Source organism: Hordeum vulgare, chromosome 7H, assembly GCF_904849725.1.
Source record: "Hordeum vulgare subsp. vulgare chromosome 7H, MorexV3_pseudomolecules_assembly, whole genome shotgun sequence".
Taxonomy (NCBI): domain Eukaryota; kingdom Viridiplantae; phylum Streptophyta; class Magnoliopsida; order Poales; family Poaceae; genus Hordeum; species Hordeum vulgare.
In genome coordinates this window covers 199,084,212-199,097,043 of record NC_058524.1, presented here as the reverse complement: position 1 = coordinate 199,097,043, position 12,832 = coordinate 199,084,212, and the positions used below count along the sequence as shown (strand labels likewise).

At 45.2% G+C, this 12,832-nt stretch overlaps 1 protein-coding gene across 1 annotated transcript; it reads left to right on the top strand.

The window, feature by feature from the left end:
* The first annotated feature begins 872 nt into the window (after positions 1-872).
* On the top strand, positions 873-11,722 carry LOC123408616 (ubiquitin carboxyl-terminal hydrolase 16-like). The gene is made up of 7 exons (XM_045101678.1): positions 873-878; positions 1,364-1,418; positions 5,848-5,917; positions 6,012-6,135; positions 6,645-8,652; positions 9,163-10,174; positions 11,135-11,722. Exons 1-7 carry the CDS (start codon positions 873-875, stop codon positions 11,394-11,396), a joined length of 3,537 nt encoding a protein of 1,178 aa, XP_044957613.1. The 3' UTR covers positions 11,397-11,722.
* The last annotated feature ends 1,110 nt before the right edge of the window (positions 11,723-12,832 follow it).

The following is a 12,832-nucleotide window of genomic DNA, read 5'->3' as shown; positions in this document are numbered from 1 at the left end:
TCACTCCATTGGAGTTAATTTGGATGGTGTAGGAATTTTGCAAGGTGGGGTTTGAATAATCAAAATTCAAATTTGAATTTGAATATTACAAAACATACTTTTGAAAAAATGTGCAATGCACATATTTGGATAGGCAAAGATTTTAGAAGTTCCTAGAAATTTGAATCCCTAAAATTGGAGCTAATATGAATTTATCATGGATTTTACAAGTTTCTGGGAAAAAAATGGAGAAAGGGGGATTTACCCAATGGGCTATTCGGCACACATGGCGTAGTATAGCGGAGTGGGGGGCTGGGCCGGCCCAGCAGCACTGCTGCCCCAGACAAGGGCCACGTTGAAGGCATATTCCCAAGAGTGCGTCTTCGCTGGCTGGAGGTGACTTCGCCGTAGGGCGCCTCCACTTACCGTCTGGGGCCGACCCTTGGGTCACTTACACGTGGGCCCCGCCAAACTCTCTCTCCCCCCCCCTCTCATCCCCGTCTCCTACCTACCGACAGGAGGCCAAGGGGGAGCGCCGCCCATCGTGGCTTGGCTGCCACGCCACACCGGAGGCCAAGCCAGGGGCCTGGGCAGGTGCCCCGCCTCACGCTGCGCGCGGGGACAGCCTTGTTGGGCTTAGGGCGACCGGGAGCGAGGCGCCGACTGGAAAGCAGACAACAGTGGCGGTCGTCGCAGGCAAGAGTGATACAGCGGCGGAGAGTGTGGTCTGGGGTGTCGGGGAAGATGGGATCACTACAGGGGTCCTTTGGAGGAGAGAGACGAGACACAATATGGCTAGCTTGCTCGAATTCGAGTAGAGCCGAGCGACGCCAGTGACGGCCATGGGACGGGAGGAGAGCACAAGAGCTCCAATCGATCGGTTCAGGGACCCCATGGGGGTGAGATGTTGCACTAGGGGTGGTTAAGAGGGCGCAGGGAAGGCTTTAAGGCAGAGGGCGATGAGAAGGAGATCGGGCACACCTCGGATGCTCTGGGCACGGCGGGCACACGTGCTAGAGGGGGACGTTAAGCCTATGATGGTGCAGGGGAGAGGTGTGAGAGGCCAAGGGGGTACCACTGGCGTGAGTGGGCATCCTGCCACGGCCTGCACCAAGCTACACAACAAGTGGACGTTGTAGAGCGCCACTTTTACAGGTCAGTGGAATGGTCACCATGCTACCTTGCGTCCAGGGCATCATTTGGTCGACCAAATGATGTCTAGCGTGGGCATGCCTGGTTGAGCACTCTGGTGAAGTTTCAAGGGAAATGGAGCTAGGTGGGGTTGGTCTGCACTCACGGAAAGTGTGTAGCAGCAAACATGGGAGCTCTCCAAATGGTTTTTACTGTTGGGCACAATGTATGAAACTTTGTCCACTGGTGCTAGGTAGTGAAGTACTACATTGTCACCAAATTTGAGCTCAGCGAGAACAATATTCAAGGTACTTGTAGTACAAAGCTGCATTAGCTGCTAGAATCTAATTTCAAATGGGCTGCTCATATTTTCCACATGAGCATGCCATATCTTGGTTTGGAATGATGTATTAGGATGCAAGAGGTGCCTTGGAAAGATTTGGGGGCATTTGCATGGTCAAAAATAATGGGAGACGGGTAAAAGAGGTGTGGCCATGGTGAAAAGGAGAGGGAAAGAGAGGGAGTTACCCTCCAATAATTGAGCAGAGGCTATAGCAAGGTTTTTGGAGATGATATGGGGTCATAGCATCGTGTGGCAAAAAGCTAGAGGCAAGGGGAAAATTTTTGGGGTCAACTCTGCTTATCCACAACCTTGTGGGGGAAGGTGTTTGATGTTGTCCAGAGGCACCTAGCACAATCCAATGCTCCTGAGATTTAAGAGGATCCTATGTTAGGTGAAACTAAGGTTGGACACCAAATTTGGGATTTGTTGGGGAAAGTTTCCAATGTAGACATGGTAATCCCTAGAAATGTGCAAAAATGGCTTTCAAATAAACTTATGAAAATTAATTCACCATAATGCACCACTTGGTATGGTGGCATTATTTAAGTATTATATCATGCCCAAAAAGTTTGGGATCAATTGGAGAAACTTCACAATGTAAAATCTCCCAATTCTAGAAATCAGCACAAGTGGTTTTGAGGGTCTTTGGGCAAGTTCATCTGATCTCCTTGATGCACCACTAGGTGTGGATGCATAATTCGTATATTAAAACATGTCCACAAAATTTGGGAACAATTAGAGACAATTGGCAATGCAAAGTTTCTCAAATTTGATTCTGGACGGGGAGGGTTTTGGGGTTTATAGGTGAATCAAATCAACTTGGATTGAGATGAAACTTGGCAAGATCATCACACTTATCATGTGTGACTTGACATAATTTTCTTAGAATTTATTGAGAATATTTCTTATAGAAATATTTCAAAAGCTTGAAATAGGCAGAAAGGGTCTTGAAGGGTTTTGTCCAGCATTTTAAACATGACCATGTGTTGAAACTTTTATATATGTAATATATATGTTTAATGAGTTTCCCTAAATTTTCTCAACTATTTTGTAAGGAGGAAAAAAAATTCTTCATAAAGACCATTTCTGGCCTCAGAAAAAGGTATTTAAATAAATTAGGAAAATAACTTTTAAAATAATACTTTTGTGGTTTTGGAAAGTCCTTTTGATAATAGGATCCAAATAAAATATTTGGGGCAAAACAACTTCCCTAATTTGAGAACTTGTAGTACAAATCCCAACTCAGGTTTTTTTGAAAGCTTAAATTAATTAACGCTTTTGGGTCAAAAATAAAATTTGGTAAAAATAGTTTTAGGTCCTATACACATGGTATGGTCATTGGGCAAAGACTTGGGACAAGGAGATGAGTCTAGAGAGTAGTAGGTATTTTAGTGATTTAAACACTAGCAAGCAAACAAGCACCAATAATCACATCAAGCATCACAAGCACTCAGAAAATTTTTAATCTTCGATTTGCTAATTTCAGAAAAACCAATGATTTAACACACCCGTATCTTTTCAACCGTGCGTCGGAACGAGACAAGTTATATATGTAAAACGTGTAGAATTTCATTTAGATTAATATTTTCCAACTCTCATGCATATTTTAAACTATTAATCTTGTTGTTTGCTTCGTTTTGCGTGTTGTCGTGCTAAAACGGTTTAATTCATAGCTAGTTAACCATAGTTCCATTGGAGATGAGCTATATATGTAAATCGACTAGAACAACGTGTAGAATCACATGAACCACTTTATTTTGCCGTTTAAAAACATAAAATATGTTTAGGTCAGATCTAGAAAGATATCAAAGTTAACATGTGGGGTCATTTCGGAAATGCTATATGTCGTTTCTCACCTCATTTAAAATGCCTAGATAGGTAGTTTATTTGTGCTTCACCTCTTGCCGTGTTTAAACAACATTTAATATTTCCATGTACCTAAATGGGAGTGAACTAAATAATTCATATGTGGAGTTTCGTCAATATGCAACGAGTTGCATATTGAGCTTCACTTAATGTGTAGTGTTTGATTGTTGTGAATTGCCATGCCATGCCTTGCATAATTGAAATTGACATGCATCATACTAGGGTGTGCTTCATGTCATGCATATGTGTGGTGTTATCGTGTGTTGATTCTTGTTTCCGGTTTGCTTCGTCTCGATAGAGTTTCGCAAGCGTGTCAGAATGTGAGGACCGTTCGACTACGTCGGTTCATCTGCTTTATGGATTCATTCTTCTTTACTATAAATGCCATGCTAGTTGTCTCGTTTCTTTCGTTATGTCCCGTTACCTACCACATGTTAAATGTCAGCCTGTCAACATTGCCATGAAACCTTCAACCTTTTTACAACCTAGCAAACCACTGGTTGGCTATGTTACCGCTTGCTTAACCATGCGTTAGCGTTCCTAGTTGCAGGTGCCATTGCTTCCATGTGATAACATGGGTTCCTTGTTATATCACCATATTAATGTTATTTAAATTAATGCACCTATATACTTGGTAAAAGGTGGAAGGCTCGGCTTTCTAGCTTGGTGTTTTGTTCCATCTTTGTCGCCTTAGTTTCGGTTACCGGTGTTATATTCCATAATTGAGCGCCCTAACACGATCGGGGTTGTTATGGGGACCCCCTTGATAATTCGTCTTAGTTAAAGCTTGCCTAGGAAGGCCCAACTTTGGTACTGCATTTGCCTAATAACCTAATAAAATTGCATAGGGACTTAACAGACCCCATGGATAATTAATCAACAACCCGGGTCAGTGCTCCTCATGAGTGTTGGTCCAACCTGAGTGATGACCGGTGCCCCCTAGTCACCCGGGGTTTCAGCCAACCCGACGTCTAGCTCATCCGGTCGTGCCATGAGAACGAGATACGCGGCTCCTATCAGGTCTGTCGGCACGCCGAGCAGGCTTGCTGGATTATTTTTACCTTTTTCGAAATATCTTGTGCATTGGGATTCCGGTTAGGTTTCGAGACTTTCTCGGAGTTGAGGTTTTTCACTAAGGAGTCCGACGAGATCGCGAGTTTCGTGGTCGAGGATTTCTATGTGGCTTGTGGTAATTTGTGATGGACCAGTTGGAGCACCCCTGCAGGGTTAAATCTTTCGGAAAGTTGTGCCCGTGGTTACGTGGCCACGTGGAAACTTTGTTTAATATACGGTTCTAGATAATTTGAAGTAAGCTTAATTAAAATATGCCAACTGTGTGCGTAACCGTGTATGTCTCTTCTCGTGAGTTCATATCCGGAAGAGGACATGGTGGGGTTATGTCTGCCGTAAGGAGGTGTTCAGGATCATTCATTTGATCATCGGTAGTACACGCCCCCTATGCATAGATCATCCCCCTCTTATTCTTGTACTCGTAAGTTAGCCACCTTAAATAAATGCTTAGTCGCTTGCTGCAGCCTCACCATTTAACTATACCTCACCCATTAAGCTTTGCTAGTCTTGATACCTTTGGAAATGATATTGTTGAGTCCCTGTGGCTCACAGATTACTACAACACGAGTTGCAGGTACAAGTAAAGTGATACTAAGACGTGAGCGCGATGATTGTGCTTTTGGAGTTTCTTCTTCTTCTTCATCGATCTAGGATGGGTTTCAGGGCGGCAGCCTGGGATAGCAAGGATGGACGTCGTTGTTTTATCGTTTATTTTCGTCCGTAGTCGGACCCTGCTCTTCCTCATGATCATTGTATATTGTTGTATTGATGTGAACTTGATGTAGCTTGTGGCGAGTGTAAGCGATGAGATGCGCTTCTATCCCCGTCGAGGCCCTCGCGTGTGCAGCACCCCCTGCTGAGCCGGCCCATTTGTTTTCTCTTTTAGGTATGGAAAATATTGTGCGGGCACAGGATTCGAACACGCGACCAATTCGCTGCGAGTCCTTCGATGGAAGGATCACGTCATCAGCCTACTAGTGCAAATTTCTTTCGCTGCATATATTTATTTCCTTACTCCGTTCGTCTTTTTAATATGTTTTGTTTAATTTGTGGATTTGATTTAAATTCGTGAATCTTTCTTTGTAAATTGATGAACTTTTTAAAGTTAGATGATTTTTCTCAAATTCGATGAACTTTTTGAATTCAATAAACTTTTCAATATCAATGTTTTTTTTAAATTCGCCAAATTTTCTTCATAATTTATGAAATTTTAAAAAATTCATTAACTTTTCTGAAAATTAATGAAATTATTTTTAAAATCGATGAACTTTTTTTCAAATTGGTGAAATTTTTTCAAAATCACTAAACTTTTTATAAAAATTGATGAACCTTTCTCAAATGTGATAAACATTTTTCTAGTTAGATTTTAAAAAATGTGTGAACCGTTTTCCCGTTTGAAAAACTTTTTTTGCAAAATCAGTGAACTTTATTTTTCAAATATCATAGAACTTTTTCAGGGCCTACAACAGGACGCCGGAAGCTGTTTGATGGGCTGGCCCATCACGGGGCGCTGCAGACGTCAGGAATGTAAACGGACGCCCGCAGCGCGGTATAGGAGGTTAACCGGCGCCTGTGGCGCTAAATAGGAATGGCCAACCAGAGCCCGCACGCATTCCGGCAGTACGCACGGCCGCAACAGTTCCTCACCCAGCCCACCAAACCTGCCCCGGCGCCAGCGACCAGCGAAACCGCCTCGCTGCTCCGCTCGGTTCTCCCTCCGACTCCTCTTCCCTCGCCGCCTCCTGGTAAGCCTCGTCTCCTCCCCGCCTAATCCCGCTCCGCCGCGTCGCTGGGTGCGCGCGTGGTTGCCTGCCTGCTTGATCGCGTGTCGTTGGTGGGTTTCTCTCGGTCCCCGAATCGGATCCGCGGCGCAGCTCTTGCGTGTTTCTCCGCCGAAATGCTCGGGTTCTTCATGTCTTGACGGCGGAATTTTTTTTTCTTCCCGTCCTCCGCTTCGCCGGCGTTCCCGGTTGCTTTTCCGCCGTAAGCTGCGAAGCTCTCGGTACTCGCTACCGGAATGTTCGATTTCTTCTCTTCTTGTTGGTAGTTTTTTTTCTCTCGTCCTCCGATTCTTCGGGATTTTCGCTTCAGGAAAGTTAGTGGCGCCGCTAACCCTTGATGGTCGCTGGGATTTTCGATTTTGTTGGCTTATTTGACGGAGTTTTTTTTTTAGTCATCTCTAGTCCGTACTGTTCTGTTTTTGGGGTTCAGAATTCAGTGGACTGATTCTTGTTGTTTATTACTGAGTTTCCAGGCGACAGGCGTGATGGTAGAGGAGAAGAGGGAGAGGGCGGAGAAGGCGTCCGAGAGCCCGCAGAAATCCCCGCGCCTGGACCCGCTGGCTGCGCCCGCGGCTGGTCCTGGATGCAGCGCCACGTCTGCGTCTCCGACGGAGTCGAGCGAGTGGCCATCGTACGAGGAAGCGGAGGCGGCAACCAGCAGCGACAGTACCGTCGACAGTATGGACGACAGCGGGCGGTGCCGCCACATACTTTACGACCTGGAAATGGTGGTACAAGATCTCAAGGTCGCAAATAAGGTCCTCAAGGATCCCCTGCGGTGTGAGCATCGTGATTGCAAGACGACCTGGAAGGGAGGTGGTGAGGACGACCAAGGGATGATGAAGTGCATAGACTGCGCCTATTTTTTCTGCTCTGGGTGGCCGGTGGACAGGGAAAATCCGAAAGGACACGCCGGCTGGCACGCCGGCGGGCACCAGCATTGGGTTGCTCAGTGGTGCGATGAACCGAATTTGGGATACTGCTTCTTGTGTGAACGCCCCATGCGGCTCAGTGACTGTAGCGAAGATGACTATGCAGTGGTAGCCAGAAACGAAAAGGATCAGCAAGCACCGGGGGATAGCGTTGCAAAGGATGGCTGGGGAACAATGGCCAGCATTGCAAAGGATGCGTGCGAGACTGGGGCCGAGAACCCGCAGAAACCCCCGGGCATGGACCTTCTGCTGCTTGCGTCTGCGGCTGAGAACACGCAGAAATACCTGCACCTGGGCCTGCCTGCGTCCGAGGCACCGGTGGAGTTAAGCGAGTCGCCGTCGACAGGGGAAGCGGAGGAGACCAGCGACTGCACATACGACATCGGGTCGTGCGACCACTTGTTCAAGGACAGGGAGGAGCTGGATGAAATGGCATGTGCTATCAAGACTGCCGAGAAGCCCCCACAGTGCGAGCATTACCTTTGCACGACCACCTGCACCTGGAGGGGAGCTGCTGCTGGGTTGATGGTGTGCACCGAGTGCACCTCTACTTTCTGCACCGGGGAGAAGGGGGACATGGAAAATCCGCAGGGACACGCCCGCTGGCACGCCACCAGGGACTACCATTGGGTTGCTCTGTGGCGCGATGAACCGTATAAGGGCTACTGCTTCAAGTGTGGGCACGTTCTGAAGCTCGGTCAGGACAAGCTGAGCGATGATGAGTGGGCAACTCTGACCAGAAATAAAAGGGATGAGCGGGCAATGCCGGGCAGCAATGGATGGAATGCGTGGGGAACAGTGGTGACCGAGAGTTATGCAAAGGATTTCTGGCCAATGGTGACCGGCGATGATGCGTCTGGGTATGCTAATGGAAATGGATGTGTTATCAGAGGGTTATCGAATCTTGGAAACACATGCTACATGAATGCACTGCTGCAGTGCCTCCTTGCGCTTGGTGAGCTGAGGACAACGATTTTAGGACCGGGTGCTCGGCTGGGGAGCATTGGTCTGCACCTGAAGCAATTGTTTGTGGAGACAAGCAGCACAAATAATTCCAGACGTGCGCTGGAACCAAAGATGCTATTGGAAGATATGCGGGTGTTTAATCCGCAGTTCAGGGGCTCTTTTATGCAGGACAGCGAAGAGTTTCTTACATCTTTGTGCAGTGCTTTAGAGGAGGAGACGGATGACCTAAACAAATTGCATGGGGGTGTAAAGTTTCCTATAATTGGTGATTCCATTTTCGGGGTCTGGCTGCGTCAAACCGTATGCTGCATAAGTTGCTCAACTGAATCAGTTTCGGATATGCGAATCCATGAGCTCCAACTGGCGCTGCCATCAAAGGATTGTCCGGCCAGAAGTGTTACGTTACCACCAAAGACCAGAAGCCATGGATCTCCGACGAAGACTCGTAAGGAACTATTCCAACAAACCGACAAGACTGATGGAGAAAAGATTCAAACAATTGCTGAAGGCGGTGATTCTCAGTTTCCTGGTTCAGAATTTGGAGATGAGGCCATGGTGAAAACACCCAAACCTTTGCAAGTTGGTAAGTCTATGTGCTCCTCTAGCTAACTTAAACATACAATGTGGAACAGGCCCGCAGGTGTGGAATGGTGAGATCTAGTACGAGCTAGCTATTCTTCTGAACATGGGAACAAATAACACTTTTGGGAATGGAGCTCCGGTAATAGCTAAGCAGAGAAATTTGTTAAGGCGATTTTACATATGGATTAAAGAAGTAGCAGCAAAGCCTTTGGGGTCGCTATGAATAATTGGGCTGGATGTTTCAACTGTCTTAGCATGGCAAAAGTGTTTGCTATAGTGTAGTAGTTCGAATTGAAATTTGAAAATAACTCAGGGTCTTGAGTTCTTACCTTCATAAAATAAGTGTTACTCAAAATGGTTGGTTAACTTAAGCGTGTATAGATATTGTCGAAACAAGAGACCTTATAATGTGGTAGTTAAAGATTCTAAAATATGCAAAGAACGAGGGTTTCTGGTTGCATGATCTTGCTAATGGAGATAAAGCTAAATCCCTGTATGCTTGAATCTGCAGATTCTACTGAAGTGGAGGATGTTGCACACGGTCGTTTGCAGACTCAGAAGAATGATTTCCCACTAGAGATCATTGAAGTGCCAATAAAAGTTCTTGATTTCATTCCTAACTTGTTTGATGACACTGAAGGAATGGATGAATCAATAGTAGATCCTCACAGCCCAGAAGATACTGGTCCACCTCCACTTGTTGATATAGAAGCCAAGGAGAACGCTTACTCTGTAGAACTTACTACAGAAGACAAGGGGAGAGCTCAGAGCAGTGATATTACTGATGATGAGGCAGTACGTATGAACTCTGTTGCATCGCTCGAGGACTGCTTGACACTTTTCTGCTATTGTCCGGTGGAATGGAAATGTGATAAGTGTTCCGAGGTTGTTAAGCTGCCGAGAACAAATGGAAGTGAAAATGGTGAACCCATGATAGCAAGTACCAATGTAAATCCAACAGTTGAAGGAGACCGGACTGAACTATCAGACAGGAAAACATGCCCAAGTGAGCAATCTAATGATTCGAATAACTTGTCAGTTGAATGTACTTCTCCAAGTAGACAACCACATGGTTCGGATGCACAAAATCAAGTTAGTATTTCTGAAGACAGAATTAGTGAAGAAATCACTTCAGGGATGAGCTATGATGAAAAGAACTCGGCCTCTTGCAGCACTACCAATAAAAAACCTGAAAGTCATGAAGGTGTTCAGGAAGCTGCACCTAGTTCCTTTCCAACTGATAAACAGACTGACCTGTTGGGTACCCAGGATAGTCAGGATACCAGCGACCAAAATCAAGGCAGTGGGAAGCAGGTAAAGCTGGATGACCATAGCGCACAACAAGTGGAAGAAAACCAAATGGAGCAGAAACATGGGACTGGTGGTTTTCAAACACAATTGGTTACTAAGCTGCCACCTGTACTAACCATTCAACTGAAGAGATTCACCAATGCTCTTTCTAAAACGAGAGGACATGTGAGCTTTAAGGAGATTCTTCATGTAGGACCATTCGTGGACCCCAGGTACCAACTTCTGATAGTTATACACACCAATTTCTAAGACCGTTCTTTTATGCCTGTTCCATTAAGTTCTTATTGCCTTTATAAATCCAGTAACTATTTTGTTTCGTAGTTTTCTTCTACAAAGCTTTAGGAGTGTTCCTTCGCTGCAAAAACTGGCATTGTAGGTTACAAAAATGAAGGTTTTAAACACAAAAAACATGTCAGACTTCAGAAAGTTATGTGTAAGTTTGTAAACTACTCCCTCCGTCCCAAAATAAGTGACTCAAACTTGTACTAAAGTTAGTACAAAATTAAGTCACTTATTTTGGGATGGAGGGAGTATTTTATAGGTTCAGGTTCAGACTACAACTTTTTCTAGGTTCACACTAGCATTTCATGCTTGTCAGGACACGATAATTGCAAACTTAATTGAATTGTCTGAAGGTATCAGCTGAATTTGAGTGTGTACTGACAGCCTGATATTGACCAGAACCCTCTGCCATTGGAATATGTATCATATGTCCAGGCCATCGAGCACAAACTCTGTTCAGCTTGGCAGTATATCAGTATCACTGACCAAGTTATTGTTATCATCACCTTGGTAGTGTATAAATTTTTTGGTCTGTAGGTGATTAGTAGGTGTCTTGAAATGCCTAACCGGGCAAAATCTGTTTGAAGTTTGGATTATTAAGTATAGTTCTGGTTTTAGAATTTCAACTGGATGGATATATATCATATTTTTTTGTTAATGGCCTGTTGGGAATTACTATGAACCTTTATTTCTAAGAGTTTTGATTCGTAAGTACGTAAGCAGTCACTTGAGATATGCCATATTGTTTTGTTAATCTTGGTAAAGCTTTCTTGTTAACAAACGTTCAGTTTGTTGTTTGAAGAAAAACATTGCATTGTTGGTACTCCAGCTTAATCTTCAGTTTCCTTGCATCTGGTCTAACTATTTATTACTTTTTTTCTACTCTTCAGTTCTGAGGACAAAGGTAACTCCAGCTATCGCCTAGTTGGTGTCATTGAGCACCGTGGCCACGCCTTGAATGTAGGGCACTACGTTGCTTATGTGAGGGCAGGTCCCAAGCAGCAGAGCAGTGGTTCTTCCTCATGGGTTCACGCAAGCGACTGCGCCATCAAGGAAGTCCCTCTGAAAGAAGTTCTCGGGTGTGAGGCGTACATGCTTTTCTATGAGAGGATGGATGGCCGAGGCAGATCTGGGGGCCTACCCACCGACTAACCAGACCAGATGGGCAACGAGAAAGGATGCCCAAGTTTGAGGTTAGCAAGCATGACAATAGGCAAGTGTACGTATACAGTCGTCACCACGTCCAATTTTGTTGCAGCATGTGGATTGCAGGGTAGGTAGTCAACTGGAAGGAATTCGGCCTGTGTTGTTGGCCAGGTGGTCTCTTCACACTCGTCCATAACCATTTTTCTGTCCATGAGAAAAGCATGTTTTTCTCTGAAAAAAAAAGAATCTTGGATCTGTTTTGGTAGAACAACAATGACTCCTTATATCGTAAAAAGAAAAAAGAACAACATTGACTGTGGGACAGTGAAAAACATGGAACATATCCCTTTGAATATTAATATGGTGATAGTGATAGGTAGCATTCTGCAATTAATAACACCTTCAGATAACAGGTGATTGTTCTCACCCTCTTCTTCTGGGTGCGTGGATTATGTGTATCCGAGTATCGAGTCTAGCAAGTCTGAGACCACCGGAAAACAAAATCTACTCTCAACTGCCATTTTGCATTTTCCACCCCATCATGGGCTCATGGCAGCGGCTTCGCCTGTCATTGTTACTGTTGGTTTTTTTGTTTTGGCTCCAGGCCACTGACTCTCTGGCGCCACCTGCATATCCTGGCCAAATTTTTTTTGACCTTTAAGGCTAACAAAATACAGATCTGACCTTCGATTCAAAAAAAATTCTGATCTAACCTTTCTACGTGACGCCAGCATCCCTGGCGTCTGGGTTGCACGTGAGACGCCAGGGTCCCTGGCGTCTGGCTGGACCCAGTCGATCAGCCCTGCCGTTGACCAGATGACGTGGCGAAGGGACCAGACGCCAGGGTCCCTGGCGTCTGGTCCCCCAGAACCAAATGCGAGGCAACCTGCCGTCTGGCTCGGGTAACTTAGACAGCCCACGGGAGAGTGGGTGGGACCCACCTGAAAAGACCTCGATGACGCCTAGAGGGGGGAGGGGTGAATAGGCTATTTAAAAACTTCTTCGGATTTGGCTTGAACCTAATGCGGAAATAAACTAAGAGGGTACTTGTCAAGCACAAATCCTAAATGCACTAGGCACTGCAACGTGTATCAACAACACGATCTACCAAGATGGACACAATACAGTTACTAACAAGCACAAGTAAGTTACACAAACTTACTTGAGCTATATCACACGACAAGTAGGTGAACAACACAAGATACTAGATCACACTATATCAACACGATATATCAAGGGCTGCAAGTATGATCGTGTGGATATAGAGGGTATGCTTGAATGATTATTCTTGTACAAGAAATAGCCAACACAATATAATGAGCACAACCAATATGTAATGTATGTATGCTCAAATAACACAAGTAAACCACAAGTAAGGAGTTAGGGTTAAGGATAACCAAGGTCACTGAGACGAAGATGTATCCCGATGTTCACTTCCTTGG